The sequence below is a fragment of the Pleurodeles waltl genome, chromosome 12 (assembly GCF_031143425.1).
Source record: "Pleurodeles waltl isolate 20211129_DDA chromosome 12, aPleWal1.hap1.20221129, whole genome shotgun sequence".
Taxonomy (NCBI): Eukaryota; Metazoa; Chordata; class Amphibia; order Caudata; family Salamandridae; genus Pleurodeles; species Pleurodeles waltl.
Window position 1 is genome coordinate 248,720,290 of NC_090451.1, and position 18,260 is coordinate 248,738,549.

Here is an 18,260-nt window from a genome sequence, read left to right on the forward strand (position 1 = left end):
GCACCTTCTCACTTCTGTCACAATTGGCAGATAAACGTCTAGTAACTTGAAAAGCAGGCATGACACCATAGTAGGGTTAAAAATGTGTCCTTCCCTTTTTACACTGAAAGCCTTCGGAGATAAATCAAGATGGCACTCCCATGCAAAACATATAAATTCTTAATGGAAACTGTCCTTGTGTAAGTAAAATACAAAATTCTCTACCCAAACAACCCAGATGATGCCTATACTCCACCAATCCTGACTCCATATTTCAGGAGTAATGCAAGTGTTGTTGTAAACACACAAATTGGAACTACTTCTCACAACTAACCACCTTGTACCACTCTTTTAGAAGCGTGCTATGAAAAACATGCAACTGCTGTCTCTTTATCACTCTACTGTAAGCATGATATTAAAAGCATCCAATTGTATTAGTTATCAGCCAAGCAGGATCACCAGTTCCTTTTAAATAACTCTAATTACATATAGAGAGAAAATCCAGTTCATAATGTGTGCATTGCAAATTGTCTAACATTTAATAAACTTGCATTCATTTCTGAAATAAGTGAGGTTTGTCTATATCTAGCATAACACTGCAAAAGAGTTAGTCTATTTGCAGAGTTTAAAGGATCGTGTCCCATTATGTACGATCTTAATTGTTAAAATCATTGTACTCCTTGTTTTCCTTGGTAATCATGTTTGGTGTAAATTGTTTGTGTCCTTGTAGGGTGTCACCTTCTGAATATCAGTGCTACTTCATGAAGTTCATCTGCACTATTCCCATCCCAGGATAGTGTCTCCCACTAGCACTACTTGTTGACCCTGATGGGTTTTAATCTTTGTCTCTATTTCTTTATTGGATTCATCTTTGATTATGCATTCTTATTGTTCATGAAATCATAAATAATCCAAAATTCCACTGAATTTCTTGCATGTCTTTATTCATTGAATTCATCATTGAAACACTCTTCAATTGCACCCTCCCCCTTGTGGATATTGTACAAATCCCTAATTTTGGACCTGCAAGGTCTTTCCTCAGGGGAGCTATTCTCTATGGAATGAAAAGAAATGCAATTTTGTATTGCATTCATATGGAAATTCTTATATTACATCAAAATGTATAAAATTTCTTCAAACTTCAATTTATCTAATGATTTCTACAATGTTACTTGGATCATCATGTTATTAAAGCAATAACATTCAAGGAATTACTTCTAAATGCATATAGCATAAGTTCACGCCACGGCATAAATATGTCTCTAGTAAAACTATCTGATAGGGTACAATTGTCTATACTGAACATATAACATCATAATCTCTCAGGGAATTGAAAACCTCACTTGGGTCAATCTGCCCGATGTTGTAAAATATAGCCAGTACTAAGCTTACAAAACCATAATCATATCCCTGAGATGCTGCATCAGGGATTCTTTATTTTTTCTTAATGGTTGGTGCATGCATGAATGTATGAATGCATGTATATATGTAAGTGTGTGATGTGAATGAGTGTGTGTGTAAGTGAATGTGAATGCATGTGAGAGAGTAAGTGTGCCTGTGTGAGTATGTGGCCCCCCTGCCTCCGGCCTATGCTCTAATTATCAGCCACTACTGATGGATACAAAGGCAAGGGAAAGGTGATAGAACTACCAGTAGGGGAAATATTGTCACCAGCAAATAGTATTAAGAATTTTCGAGAACAAAACTGAATCCAGCCAAAATCCATTTAGCGCAGTATTTCATGGCAAATCTATGAGTGCGAAAACAAATACATATTTCTCAATTTTTTATGCCATCATAAAGCATTTTTAGAATCCATCATTTAGTAATTTAATATAAAACAGAGCAAAACAGAATTGTTTCATTTTCCAATCAAAAATTGTCCAAACTTTAATAAAGTTAAATTTGTACTGTATTTTTAGGAATATATATGATTTTTCTTAGAAACTGACGTAGAGTGATACTTTAGTTGACAAGTGACACACAATTATGGACCACCAGACACAGAGTAAAGCACAGTTTATTTTAAGAAGGTATTTCTATAGGCCTTCACTGGAGACTACTGTCACACTTAGTTGCATTTGGCAGCTACAGATTTGGTTGACGTGCCCTAAGATGCACCTGCATGCTTTGAGTGCACCTTACCTGATATACTACAAATGCCATTTCAAGTACCCCACTTATTCTTCCTACTTTCAGCCGAAGATGGGCAAGAAACAAGAAACAAGCATCCAGGAATGCTAGCACTGGCTGTGCCAACTCTGATGGCAAACACTTTTCTACTTGAGAGTATGTGAAAAACCTATGAATGGCATCACCCAGTATGCAAGGGGAGAACTAATGCTGACTCGATGACAGTGTGTGCCCCTACTTGTTGACACTAATTGTTAATGACCTAAGGAAAGAAAGCTCAGGACCTGTTCACCCAAATTCATCATGAAGCATGTCAACAAACTCCATATAAGTGTAAAATTCTGGGGAAAGATTTTGAACCTTGTTAAAGTCACTTGCAAAGACAGTAAGATGATTTCAGAGTCCTGTACTTATTTGTTTCGGTCATCATCCTCCTTGTTTGTCCTATCTTATTATTACTTTATGGAAACAGTGATTTGGATTTCCTGCTGCATACCATAACATTCTAGTTATGGCTACCAGTAAATGGGTTGCTTAAATAGGTTATATCTTTAGATGGTGATAAGGAGCACAGCGTCTAATATTATAGAATAGTTTCCATATAATCAATTTCTTTACAAAACCCACATGTGGACCCTATGATTATATCAAGGTTTGAGGATTATGCTATAAGGGTTCTGAACAACAAAACCTAAACATTTGCAACTGTCTACATCGCAGGGGGCTTCCAAGAATACTGCAGGATTTCATACATGTTGCTGTAACTAAATGGTAGTGGTGATTTTACTACTATAAAGGATTCTTGGTTGGAGTCTTAAATACCTAATACAGAGATGTGCTGTTTTATTGGTTCTTCCTGCAGGCCAACACACTGCAAAATGTCCCATTTATAAAGCATGTACAAGATGATTATTTTTTCTTTTATTTAGATATTTAAATGTACAAAGTGTTTCAGACAGCATGATTTCCTGTTAGTCCAATGATATAAACTTGGTTTTATATATCTCAAGTGAGCTTGTCAGAGAACTGTAATTTGTGTCTAATTATATTATTATCTTATACATTTATGCAGCACAGTGATATATTTAGCAAGGGCCAATAAGGGTAAGGGTGTCCACTATCCAAATGGATTTTATGATGGATCAGAAATCACTTCTAGAGAAACGCTGGTTTGAATTTGCCAAAAAAGTGATTTTACCTTGATTCTGAAATGAAATGTATCAGTGCATTTAGTGAGATTGATGTTTAATGGATTAGTAGGTTTGAAAGCTGTTTAGTAGACAGAACTGCTTGGTGAGTAAGCTTGATGAGTAGACTTGATATTGCTTTCAGTATACCAGAATGCATAAAGGAGTAGCAGTTAAAATACTTTGAGTAATGAAAATATACTAAAGGCTAAGAATGAGAAAATAGGGAGTCAATGGAGAGAAGCATTAACAGTCAAATCAATGTGCTCCAACATTATGGCCCTCATTACAACCCTGGCGGTCAAAGACCCCTAGGGCTGTTTTATCGATTGCACCGCCAACAGGCTGGACCGGCAGTTTTCCGCCACAGTGGTCCCAGCAGTTGTAATCCGCCAGGGCAGCGCTGCTTGCAGCGCTGCCCAGGGGATTACGAGTCCCCTTCCAGCCAGCCTTTCCATGGTGGTAGGAACGCCATGGAAAGGCTGGCGGAAAGGGGAGTCGCAGGGCCCCCCTGGCATATCCCCATAAAGCTTTTCACTGTCTGCACAGCAGACAGTGAAAAGCGCGACGGGTGCAACTGCACCCGTCGCACGGCCCGCAATACCACCGGCTCCATTTGGAGCCGGCTCCCATGTTGCCACCAACATCCCCACTGGGCCGGCGGGCGGAAACTCGGTTTCCGTCCGCCGGCCCAGCTGGGATGTCTTAATGGCCACCGCGGGAGTGTGGCCGCATTGGCGGCCGCACGGCGGTTAAGTTGTAATGAGGGACTATGTGTTATGTTAAGGTGTTCATGTGTGGCTAATATTGGGGCAATATTTTCCTTTTGCACTTAATAGAGTTTTAGATTTCTGCTAATATGTGTGTCTATACACACTTTTAGCTTAAAGGGAAGAATGGCTTTGTTTGTATAGCTGATTTAATGCACATGAGTGGTGGGATTTCAGTGGATGCTGGAATGAGTAATGGTTAGATGTTTGGGACAGGGTGGTGGTAGACAGTCAGAGAAAGTAATTGAAAGTGTTTTTGTTTATATTGTCTTCATCTAGTGAGATATGTAACAAAACTCTATTTTCAATGTGTTTTAATTACATGAGAGCAGATAAAATGAAATGCATGACATATAGGTCCATTTTTAAAAAACAACAAACAGTTATGTAATGAAATTAGAGAAAAATATCTCACCAGAGCCAGTCCGCCCAACAATCCCAATTGATTCCTGAGCATGAATGTTCAAGTTTAATCCTTTTAGGACAACTGGTGTGTTTTCTCGATATCTCATGTGATAATCTTTAAAAATGATCTCTCCCTTAGTTGGCCAGCCTTTTGGAGCCCGTACAGCATTGACTTGATTGGATGCCTCTGGAACACAGGTCTATAAAAAATGCAAGCACAAAAACCGAACACAGTGTATTAACTAACTAAACCAAATTCTTTGCTTTTAAAAGATCTCCCTTCGATGTGAAGATAGTGAGATTAAACAATAAAACAAATAATTAGTTTACATTATTTTTCTTTGGATTACTCCGTGAAATAAAATGTAGACAAAATTACATTTACATATAGTATATAACCAACCTTAGAAAAACTAATAAAAGTCATCCAAATTCATATTCTCATCATTTAAATAACCCCTAGAAACACGTTTTCAGCCATCAATATTCTTTCTCTTTAAATTCATGCCCGCGGTACAAGTAAGATCCTATTAAAAATTAACAGTAGTCTTAACTCTTCTAATCAATGCAGTCTCATCAAATTCTCCCACCTATGGCTTGCATGTTTTCCTGGTGCTTTTAATATCAAAATGAAAAACCTCTTCTTTGGAATGACTTTAAGACCTCTCAGAAATCGATCTTTAAATTATGTTGCTGGTATCATTATATTTTGAGCAACTATTGAGAGGGATCCAACAGTACTGCTAATGACCAAGAACAGTCATAATTGTTCCTACAACCACAAAATGTATGGGGATTAAGTAGGCAGTTTACAAGTTGTATGGAAGCTAATTAGGTAATTAAAGTGACTAGATTACTTTTTTTTAAGAATGAGCTGTAACTGTCTAGAAGAGTTCCGTCAAAGTTTATTCACAGTTACACTTTAGGAACGTAATCATACGCAAACCCAACTAGCAGCGCATGTTTGTTTTAGTGCGACCTATTGCGACCCTGTCCTTGCTGACACTATATGAAGAATGCACTGGCACAGAATTATTTACCATCAAAAAACATGAAGATACAAAGAACATACGCACAACACACAAACCTATGCAAGACATGACACAAGGTCACTTGTTACAATGTCTGCAGTATTCTTGGTGGTAATATCTCAGTGGGTATATAAAGATAACTCTGAAGAGTGCAGATTGGAACCAGTGTGACAGTATCACACCAATCTGATTTTCACACCTTGGAATAATAGGTATTGAAGTAATACAATATATTTATAATGATCGGAGGTATGTAAGCGTAGAATATGCAATATTTGCCTGCAAATATTCTGCCAGTTTTTACTTACCAAAAGTCATTGAATACTGCCCAAATTGTGGTTGTAATGAGGCCAAGATTATATTGGTGTTCAAAATGGCATTTTCTTGTCCACTGCCACTTTTGCCCTGGTTATTATAACTTAGCTGTATTTAGTTGTGGTGACACCAGGGAGGTCGTTTGGAATCCATTTTGCCAGGTGGTACTCCACATCTTATTCTAGCCAGTGTGAAATTAGCTCCTCAAAATGAGGAACACTCATGAGGGTCATTTTAGATTGTTTTCCTTGATTCTGGGGAAAAATCAACTGGCATTTATCACTTGCCAAGATCAGATCCTAAATATCAGTCTGGGTCTTGCAGGGGTTTAGAGTGTTGGGCAGGGTTGGGTAGTACACCTGGGGTCATGGGTGGCTCTGACTTCTGTGGGGGAATATTATCTGCTCCCACGTGATAGCTGGATGTGGCAGGAGGGGTCTGGGCTATGCTTGTGCCAGAAGTTCCAGCCACACTCTGTCCATGGTTTTGCTAGGTGGGGTACATAACCTATAAAACCAGGTATAGTGTTTCTGCAACTGATAATCCTGGAAATGGGAACACTTGAATATTCAGAATCGGCCAAAGTACTATCCTTAGAGGTAATGATGGCCTTCATATCTAAAACCTATTTTCTTTGTGTTAAAAACTCTAAGAGTAACTGATGCATGACCTTAAAAAATGTCCCCATCATTTATATAACCCAGGAATGACAATAGCAAGGATATAGGTCCTAGAAATTTTACATTAAAAAAAAAAGCATTTATGGAAATTTGAGGTTTTCTAATCATTAATAACCATTTACCTCTGCAAATTCAACTTGTTTCGAGTCTCTGAACTCCTTTCTGAGAGACGTAGAAAAGCTAAAAACAGCTAACATATGTTTACTAATTGGGAACTCTAAAGACTGTTTTGTCCAAGTACGATCCATGCATGATTAAAGAAGATACCTTTATGGACAATTTAATTTGGTCCAACTCAGATAGTATTTTTGCACAGGTTGAAGGTCAAGCAGAGAACATAATTTGCTTTTGATGTAACAACGGGAATGCACTTTCAATGGATAAATGCACAGGGGTATCACTGAAAAAACTTTGATTTGCAAATGGGGGTTTATTACTGACTACCCACTATTAGGGCACCACCAACATTTGCTCTGTAATGATCTTTCACTAAGTTTTCAAAGGTTATTAACCCAAACAAGAAATAATTTGATGTTCCAATACTCACTTACTACCAGGACATTGCAGTAGTGGTGAAGAGCTCAAAACAATGTTATGCAGTGAGGAGATGGGGAACAGAGCAGTGAAAGCTATAAACAACCAGACCAAATATTTCCAGTACACAGTGGTTACATTAGCAGCTTAAGGCTGGCAGCAGTGTTTTGTATGACTCCTTTGTTTAAACAATTTACCAACTCTTCTGTCCCATCACCGTTTTTCTCCCTCTTGTTTCCCTAAACGCCTAGTCTTTTGGACTTTGACATTTGTTGTGTTGTTGCTGTTTTATTTCCCTTCTTGAATTTCTCCTTACTTGTGCTGCAGAGTCCTCTCATTTTAATTCTGATCTTTTGCAGGATGACTGGTATACCTGGAGGCTAGTTAGAGTTACCTCTATTCGGCACTGGGTGAGTCAAATCAAATCTGCTTGATTAAATCAATTTGCCTGTGTACTGGATTTCCCTTATTCACTGTGAGTTTTACCATTTGGCAGGGAAGATTAAATCCCTGAACTACTGTTGAAGATGCTGTGCTGCTACCATAAGTTGAACTACTCCAATACAGGTCTTTCAACCAACTGTAACAGGTCTCGGTCTTTTTCTTCTTTTTTTCTTCTTTTTTTTTTTTCTCTCTCCATTTTCCCATTGACCACGGGTTTCCCTTCACTATCCTGGAGTTTCCTGTAGGAGGTATGTTGACTCATATGGGTAGAAGGAGGGATTGGCATTGATACACTATTGTTGCTTGCACAAGAGTCAAGACTCCTAGTCATGTGCATAATGTGGATTCAAACTTGCTCAAAAATGTCAGTGATCAAAAAAGCAAAACCCTATGAATATCTAATTGATCATAGTAGACTAGGAAATTCTCAATATTTTTCTGAGTGATTGAATCTGCAGAATGACCAACCTAGTTTGTATATTTACTCACCCAGACACATAAACTGTGTACCATTTGAAATCAACTCCAGGCCTACTTCCCCATGCACAGCTGTAAGGAAATACAATTTTCAGTTGAACAGGTTTATATATCAAGGAATACTATGGGTCAGCTAGTGGCATAAGGGCTGAGGAAGTAATTGCACACTCGACCTTTGCGGGGTACATTTTAATAATACATTCAGGAAGGGTATACATTGGTATATTTTCAAGGTGGCCATTCGGTCTTTGCTTCAAATGTTTGCAAAGCATTACTTCCTTTATTTATTGGATTCCAGGGCTGAAGCTTTTCAGGACGATTAGTGGTTAAACACATTTTTGGATAGCTTAGTTATTTTTGCCTGTCTGAAATCCCACAATTCACATTCATAATATATTTCTTAAAAGAAATAATTCACTGTGGAAATAGCATCCTTTCGAAGAAAGTTCTCTTTCCTGTGTACCTTTGGCTCTGATGGATGCTGTCTACTACCTATAGATATTTAGCATCCTCCCCAAATATGTTTCCAGACTGTCCAGCATTTGCAGGGTTGGACAAATATGGGAAATGAAAGTGTTTAATTTGAATGCCACCATTTATTTAACTAATGTAAATAAGCCTAACCACAATAAGGCACACCAGACATAAATGTTGTCACTGTGTGTTAAAATGTTTCTTGAGCTCCAATCTCTGGGGAGACATAGTTTAAAGATAAATTATGTACAGATATAGACCAATGGACACCAGCAGGCACCTACCTTTTTCTCTCAAATGCTTTCAACTTTCATTCATTCCATCACGGATGTTCTTTAATAAAGGGCCCAATTCACAAAGGTAAACTTAGACTTTTGGTCTAAACTTAGACCAAAATCTAAGTATACAACTTTTGGGAATGCACAAAGGGCAAAACCACTGTTTGCGATAACATTTACAGCTATGTTCAAAGGTTTTCCTACAAAATACAACTTGGCTCAAATGTAACATAGAATCAGACTATTTCATTTTCATAATCCTTCCGTAAGGCACAATACCCACCAAGATATATTCCATTAATTGTTCCACAGATGTAAACTTTGATTCTGTTTCTGATGCCATTCTTACACATATCTGCAGTAGTCCAGCAAACTAAAAGAGATATCACAAGATAAGTCAGAGACAAATCATTATATTTTCGTGTGCGCAATAATACAGAAATCTTCTATATTTTCATCAATCCTTAGTGGCATCAGTTATTACAAAAACAGCATCAGGATGTAACAAAGTAAGACTGTTCATGTAAATTCTTTCATTATTCAATGCATTAATGAATGCAGCAATTCTAGTCATCTTTGACCTGGCAAAGAAAATGGTCTTTTACTTGTAAACACAGTGTTTTAAAATCTTTAAAACACTCTGCTTTAGGTTTATAACACATTAATAAAATAAGACATGTATGTATGTACGTAAACAGTATTTAGTGTGAACCTAGCCAAAAGGCAGCAGAGCATAGTGCATTGTCAAAGACAAGTGTAAACACGAGTAGTAGGAGTGGAAACTGGTTTGGAGACAGTTATTACACTGTGTTGGAAGGTTCTTTAAAGAGGTTAGCTTTAACTATTTCCCAATTGTGAGCAATGTTGGGGCAGTCCTGATGGATACTGGGATGTTGTTCCAAATCCTTGGTGCTTAGATGGAAAAGGCGTGCTGTCTTGTGTTTTCCTTTTTACATTTTTACTCTTCTCAGTCTGCAGTCTATTGGTGTCCTGGTTGTGGGTGTGCAAGTATCACCAGAGTTTATGAATCTTTCTGCAAGTTAAGAGGGCTTGCTGGTCATAATGATTTTTTAAACGATGCAGCTGTTATTTTTAAAGACAGTGCAGGCAGACAAGGGGAGCCAGTAGAGTTTCATCAAGAGGAGGGTGATGTCAGGGGCATAACATAGGCCCCTGTAGCCCCTGGGGGGCAGAGGGCAACCCTTCAGGGGTGCTCCATTTAGACAAAGGCAAATTAATATCTGTGATCTATAGGAAACTCAGGTGCTCTTCTTCATATTCTGCAGGAGGACCCATCAATTTGCATTATACCACTGGGTGATGTTATCAAATTCTTCAGGCCCCTAAAAGACATAATTAAGGGCTCAATTCAATATTTGACGGTTAGTTTGCCCTCTGACAGAATGACAGATTAAATTACTCTGTCGCCCAGGCTAAGGGCCCAACTGGCAAATTTTCAAATGTCCATATGCTGGTGGACAAAAATTCATTGCAACTTTGACATACGGCGTCATCATACATGATGAATTGTATGCCAAAGTTAAATTTTCTTTCAAAAACAAAACCTCAAAACATTAAAAATAAAAAAAAGTTGCCCCCATTTCCATGGGAGTTCTCTCATTACCAATAGTGAAGGAGTCATTTTGCAGTTTCAACTGTCCCTAGCCAACAGGTTTTTCCTGGCATTGACAGGCAGTGAAAACTGACCTGTACGTCTGCCCATCTAAATTAGGCAGGTGGGCATAAAGGTCAACCTACGATGGCCCTTACTCCATCGGGCCATCAGAGGGGTGTTACCCAGCAAGTAGTCTCTGCTACAGTTACACTACAGGCCTGCATTTACTCTGGGTGGGTGAACCATTATTTTGACTGAAAGGGTACTCCGTTGTGGTTATGATGGGAGTACACTTTCTGTCAATATATATATTAGGCCCTTAGTAATTTAAAGATGTGATCATTTGCTATTAATTTACTCTGGTATCTATAAATTAAGTTATACTTCCCTACGCTCAATATGTGTTTCCCTTTCTTCCTGTGGTCAGGTTTCACTAAAGTACAGAGCAGAGATTTGCCTGTTTTAAAGGCAAATGTTAGCTAATGGAATAAATGCTCGCTCATGCAAAGGATGCACCTCTCACTTAATCATTATCTTGGAAGTAATAATCTTTCTTGAAATGTGAGACATCTCTATAGTGATGTCTTGGTGAACACAATTCATATTGACAAAACTTTACAAGAAAATGGAATACTGACAATATGCTCCAATCTACATCAGTTTTCCTCACATGTTAATGCTCTTTTTAAGTTGCCTAAACTGCTAGAGCACTAACCCTAGCCTTTGAGCCTTTTGGTTGCATCCACCACAGTGTTATCAATAAGGATAACTTCTTTAAAAATTTGATGTTCTATAACACAAACCCAAGGAAGATGTCTAGCCTATAGATTGGACACAGCACAAAAGAATGAGCTTGGTTCTCAAACAGAGGTGTGCTACTTACCAAATGGGTCACAAACCCTGTGGTTGCACTGTAGATGGTACAATGTTCACCAAAATACTGCCAGGATTAAAAAACTAATCTTAAATATTTAACATATTTCAGAGAGTGATAAAACCATACATTCCTAAAACCCATATTTTCTTTTAAGTGGGCATGGGCACAAAGCTTCAAGATCAGTTACTGTATGCCTACCATGAAGGCCAGTAGCCTGACGCCATTCTATATACATGCAGTCTTCGATGAATAACTGGGCATTTAAATGTAACAATTGCACTACTTGCAGTTTATGAAAAGCATGATAATGTCAACATTTGGAAGAACATCAAAATTATGAATTTCTCGTGGCTTGCACATGAGCTACAGCTACAAAAACTCACTAATGGACCAATTATGAGCTTGGCGGACGGGTGTCCCGGCAAGTTGGTCGCCACCCTGTTGGCGACCTCCCCGCCAGCCCCATTATTATTTTCCACTGGGCTGACTGGTAGAAACCAAGGTTTCTGCCGCCGAGCCCAGTGGGAAAGTGGCAGCAGCATTGTCGCCTGATCATAATTGAGCTGGTGGCAATGGTGCCACACAGAGGGGGCACCAGCACCCTTGAAATGCGCACTGTCTGCATAGCAAACAGTGTGCATTTCGAGGGTGCTGGGCAGGGGGACCCCTGCACTGCCCATGCCATGGTGGCATTGGCAGTCCTTAGACTACCAATGTCGTAATAAAGCCCCTATGCACTATTCAAGAACCATGAACTAAACAATGACTGCCTCACTGGTAGGACATTTCAAAGCACAGATTCAAGATGAAGATAACCCGACTTGCGGTATCCTTGCAAAAGTTTTAAAAAAATTATAAAAAGAAAAAAACAGGTGCAAACTTTGAGAAGCAACTCACACTGAGAGACAGCAAATAAAAACATGTCCCAGATTAGGGGCCATATTTTAAGGCCCTTTGCGCCTTTGGAACGTCACTTTTAGTGACAGTCCAGCAGAACACACTGCAGAGCAAGTTGCTGCGTTGACTCACCCTGCTACCAGGAGGAGTTCCATGGGTGTTGCAGTGGGTCTTCCCACACAAAAACCATGGATTTTGCAGCACTCCCAAATTTACAAGGATTTTAAACCGGAGTCAAAAGCCTATGCCTCCCCAGGGGGGCGCAACGTGGAGAAATCACCTCTTGTTTTGTGCAGGAAGGTGCTCCTTCCTGCACAAAAAGCAACCATCCCTGCAACGCAGATGCTCTCGCACCTTGGGGCAAGGGAGCCTGCATTGACGCATGGCAGCCCATTGTGTACCAGCACAGGGGAAAAGGACAGGAATGTGCAGTATCTTGTAGTCTGGCACAATCTTGTCCTTTTTTGATGCAAGGCAGAGCAGCAAGAAGGGTTGCAGCGCTGTCCTGTGCCAAAAAGTTTTAAATATGCCCCTAGGTTTGCAAAGGCCTCAATGAAATAGAGTGTCTGATCTCTCTATAGATCAGAGGTTCGAAACATTATTATAATTACTACTTTTTTGCAACCATTACTTTATTCAAGCATATTTTGATGATTACCTTAATTCTCCCTTCTATCTTTTGTAAACAGTTATTTTTGGATTGACACACCTAACATGCCACAATTGAGACACACTTATCACTGAACTTGACAATTATCAATATGATCTGCCTCATTACATTTTTAATTCACTTTGCAATAGACATGCATTTACAATGCAGTCACAATCCATAGACAACAATGGCCCTCATTTTGACTTTGGCAGACAATTTAATTGACCGCCAAAGCCATATCAGCCACTAGACCGCCAGTGCTGGTGGACTGCTGACCGTCATACTATGAGTGCTGGCAGCCATCTGCCGTATTTGTGGTAAAAAGTCACCAGCACTTGTGCTGCCAGTCGGCGGTGCAGAGGCGGGTGCATCGCTAGCAACGTCACAGCAGCAGGACTCTGCCTGCTGTATTACAAGCCATAATACGGCTTGGCGGAGTCCTGCTGGCGTGGTGGCGCTGGTGATGCAACACAGCCAGGACCCATCCCCTCCTGGATATCCTCTTGGACGGAGAAGGTAAGTGGGCATCCGAAAGTGGGTTGGGGGAGGGTGCCTGTGTGTGTTTGCATGTGTGCGTGTCTGCAGAGGGGGGGTGATGAATGCATGTGTGTATGCGAGTGAATGTGTGTGTGTGTATGTGTGAGTGTGTAGGGGTGTCTGTGTGGATGAATGTGAGTGAGTGGGGGTGACTGTGTGCATGTTTGGGAGTGAGTGGGGGGTGTCTGACTGCATATATGCGTATGCTGAATGGGTGTGTATGTGAATGCATGCATGCGCAAAGGGGTGAGGGGTGTTTGTGAGGGTGGGGGTGGTGGGGATGTGGGCATGTGTGGGGACATGTATACATGTGTGTGCCGATGACAAGAAAAGGAAGATTCCTGTCGCTGGTCACATGACTGCCAGGGTTTTCGTGGCGGGGTGACCGCCACAGAAAGCCTGGCAGTTTGCAGCCTTGTAATCTGGACTGCAGGCTGAGGCCTGCCACTGGGTTGAAGGTGCTCACCGCCGGCCACAGCAGTGCGACTGCACCAGCGGGCCAATGGGGTTGTGGAGGTTTGACGTTTGCCAAGCCCCACAACTCTTAATGTGGCGGTTCTTACCGCCGGCTCTGCGGCGGTAGGACTGCCATGGCAAGGCTGGCAGTCTCATGACCACCAGCCTTGTAATGAGGGCCAATATCTTCAAACTGCTGGGGTGATAATGGTAATTGTTACTTCACAGGCTGTGACCAATTTTAGCTCAAATGTGAATATATTCCCTCTGCCATACCCCTTTAAGCCACGGTTTGAGACTTTGTGAAAGCATGCTTAAATACTAAAGTCTTCTTTTGCAGAAGATAATTAAAACCATTTGAAATGCATACAAACATAAAAAGCAACAACTGTTAAACAATTCTAATGGAGAAATCTGGGACCATTTCTCTAGAAAAAACATTTGAGTCACTGAGACACCCCTGAAAAAAGTAACTACAATTATTTCAATCGTACATTAATAAAAACTGGCATACTAAATACAATTATCAGTTGCAGAACAGTTAAAAATATTACAAGTACTTGAATGTATTAAAAAAATTAATGGGGATATATTCATTCATAGTCTGTTATGATGTAGTATTTCATTCTTAGATATATCGTCCTCCAATGTATGTACTATATATAATATGTACTTCACGATCCACGCAGAGTAACATCAAGGCAACAATTCTGGCCAACAATCATGCCAACGCACGTTTCAGTGTAAAGTGACCAGCCGGTCACACACTTTCTTCAGGGCACATACTTATCCACGGTCGCTAATTAAAAGATGCATACAGAGAGGTCTGGTCCATATTTAACCGATCCATAAACAAAGCAATGAAAAAAAATCCAAATGTCACTAAATGCTCAATCGGTAGCCTGACTTGATAACTGTGGCCTCCACCTAGTGAGTGAGTAGAATATGCCCATTTTTCTTTTGTTTTGTTCTACTGTATTACACTAATTGTGTATTCATGCATCCTGACTCTGTGCACATACATCTCGCTTATGAAAAAAGATTGTCAACAATGAATTTCCTATAGCAAAACATATAATCCATCAACCAAAGAGAGGTCAAGTAACAAAAACCTACTCATGAGTGCTCACCCCAATAGCCGTGATTATTGTACTTCTCATAGAAGTAAGCAATAAAATCAAACATATCAAAAATAGGAAACCAATAAAGGGAAAGAGTGAAGAAAATGAGAACGAACACAAGAAACCAGGCAAAGACAAAGGAGAAAAGAAAGGGAATAGAGAAGCTGCGATGAAGCTCACCTGCTGCTCCCTTACTATAATAATCTTGTTTTTGTAGAGATGGATCACAGCCTGCCACATATCCAAACTTCCCGGTAGAGGAGGGTTAAAACCTCTATGAAAAAAACAAATAGGGATCTCACCATAAGTATTATGGTTCTCACTTTTCTCAAAGAGTCACATTTAATCGAGCAAGTGTAAAGATATGTTCTTACTGGATCCGTCTATTAAAAACTGTCAAACTTGAACCATTCAGGGTGGCAATAAGAGAACTTATAGCTTCTCCCCAGGGACCAGAAAAAATCCCTTGGCTGAAGGAGATGAAATCTGCCTGGGACAAATTAGGATTTCCCCACTATTGGAAACACCCTGAATTGATCCCTACCAACGCTAGGCAACTTGTCAAAAGGAGATATTGGGAGAAAACCAATCAAGATTTTCTGCATCATAACAGGGCGGTCAGACTAACAATAGAATTCCTTCAACTCAAACACGAACCCCGGCCCGAGAACTTCATGGATCTCTCTATACCTGCATATGCCCGTGCCTTATTTCTCCAGCTAAGATATGGCACCCTGCCTATTAACAGCTACACGGCTCGTTGGCCATCAAGCAACTCTTTGACTGACAGATGTATACTTTGCCACCATTGTAAGGAAACAATTGAGCACATGCTCTTTGTCTGCCCACTATACAAGAGCCCCAGAGGGAGGTGGATCATTCCCCTCTGCAAAAATGTATTACTGCAGGACAGAACCAACGCCATCAGAATATGCAAATATGATACATCTACACTGGTAGTTAGGTCAGTCACCAAATATCTATTCGAAGCCTGGTCTATTTGTCGCAGGTATATCTCAGCCAAGGGTCCCCGAGTCGATTAAGCACTTCTCTTGTTTACAGAAGGAGATTTTAATAAGATATATTTATCTCTGCTTTTAACTTTTAGATGTGTCATGCAATCTGATATTGATGTGAATTCTATTTAACTTTTATGTGGTCTCTTTAGGAACCTCTTTAGGAGCTTGCGGTCTCTTATATGAGCAGCTGAGACCCTATAAGTTTACAGAGATGAATTCCCAGCCTAAATTGCAACGACACTAGATAAAACATTGTAGACATGACAAGAAACTTATTAGTTCATAAATCGGCCATGATACTGAGTAAAGTTCCATGGAAGGCACTAACTGTATATATCTGTATGATGGAAATAAGCTTTTTAAAGTTCTTTTTTATTGCACGACTCTTTCATTGTATTTGAAGTATGATCATAGTCTTAGTTCTAAGGAACACACCATCGTCATTTATCTGTTTGCCGGATATCGGGTTTTATCAGTACTATGTAAGATTGCTACTATGAATTTTAGCGGCTCACTTTTATCATGTAAGATTGTTATTTTCGAATTTTAATGGTCTAAACTTTTAGACCGAATGAACATTAATAAAAAAAAAAAAAAAAAAAATATGTTCAATGGAGATAACTCACTTGTTAATACTGACTGTCCTGAATGGCAATAACTCAATAGTGTATAGTACTGGGCAAAACCAGTAAGAGCACGCCTCTAAACATGTAGAGATCTTAATACTCCCAGGAGATGAGCAAAAGATCTAGGATTGAATAGAGACAGTGAAGATGTCCCACTCTGTTAACGTGTTTCTCTAAGCCAATAGTTCAGTGTTAGATGGCCTTTATTGTATCAGAGTCCCTAGCCTTTAAACATACCACAAAGCAAACTTATGGTATTAAGTGACATGATGGAACAGAGTACCTATGCTCTCTGGACACCTAACACGGAAAGAAAAATGAGAACCTATAAAATCTGTAAAGTGTAACTCAGCCTTCCCTTCCAATAGACTGGTGTCCTATATGTAGCCCAAGTCTTGTTATGGCTACTGGGTACAGAATCATGTATTCCCAATAGCGTGTATTTACTTATGAGAAAGCTCACATGAATTTCAAGGCGGGAAACTTCCTGTTCGTGGAGTCTAGCTCACGAGTTTACAAAGCAAGCAGCACGTTGAGTGTCCATCTCGCTGCTGTTAAGTGTTCCAACCCCTCAAAAGCCGGGAACCGGGAATGGAGACAGAAAAAGGGTTACTAATTGCTCCTAAGAGGTCTTCTGAAGGAGTGAAAGCAAGGTGGCCATATTTGAAGAGGTAAAGACGGATACCTTATATTCAAGTTCCAGTATGTATACATGAGGAATTGATATTCTCAAGGGATTGCCCAAATCGTCATTGATCACAACTATGAAAGAGATAATACTATGTCACCAACAGCCTTGTGTAGATTTTCACTTGGGTAGAATAAGAATACACCAAAAGATGGGGTATTCACAATCTATTGCAACAGGTCTTCTGAATGGATGGAATCGGAACGGCTAATTAGAGGGTGCGACAAAAAGAAAACTTGCATCCAAATAATGTATTCATTCTGCTAACAAATAAGGCTATCAAGGGAAAACACTATTTAATCTGTATTCTAATAGCTCTAGCTCCATTCTATGCATGGAAAATTGACCAAAAAGTCAAAAATCCCATACAGGGAACAAACTGTTCTTAAGTAACTCAAATAGGGGAAACATAACCTAGAATCAAAGATGTATGTGACAGAAAAAGTTGCAGCGGAGCGGAGATGCCTATCATGGTAGAAATAGAGAAGAAAACGGATAAACACATATGCAAGCATATATGTTCTAGATGGACTACAATTCTCTAACCACTAACTGTGGTCTAAAATGCATTCTCCCACAGAATTGTCATTCTGGCCTTTCTCTACTGTATCCAAAAAGAAGATCCAAAATACTTCCTGCTTTTTTCTGGAACAAGGTCACTGAAGCCCAGCTCATCACCAACCTCAACACAACACCCCCCCAAAGCCACCAACGACATCAGCACTGCCACATACAACCTTCATTAAAGGATCACCAACTGCACCAATTCCCTCATCCCCCTCAAGACACCGCACCACAGAAGCACAGCCAAGAAAGCAAACTGTTTCACCCCGCACTCAAAGAATCAAAGCAGGTCTGCAGACATCTAGACATGAAATGGCCCGCCAAATCACGAAACCTTCAAAAACGCTGTCAAACATCACCACCAGCTCATTAGGACCACGAAAAAACTCGCCCTGCAACAACGCATCAATAAAAATGCCCACAACAGCAAGGAACTTTTCACTGTCATCAAAGAGTTCACCAACTACAACTCCACCTACATCCCCCGTCGCAAGAACTCTG

At 39.9% G+C, this 18,260-nt stretch overlaps 1 protein-coding gene across 1 annotated transcript in view; it reads right to left on the reverse strand.

Annotated features, from left to right (window-relative positions):
- Positions 1-18,260, reverse strand: part of LOC138268264 (ATP-binding cassette sub-family C member 12-like) — a 1,444,059-nt gene that overhangs the window by 203,489 nt on the left and 1,222,310 nt on the right. The window contains exons 25-26 of the mRNA XM_069217748.1: positions 8,991-9,080; positions 4,485-4,674 (exon numbers count right to left, since the gene is read on the reverse strand). Of these exons, the coding sequence (XP_069073849.1) occupies positions 4,485-4,674; positions 8,991-9,080 (280 nt within the window). The remainder of the gene's footprint in view (positions 1-4,484; positions 4,675-8,990; positions 9,081-18,260) is intronic.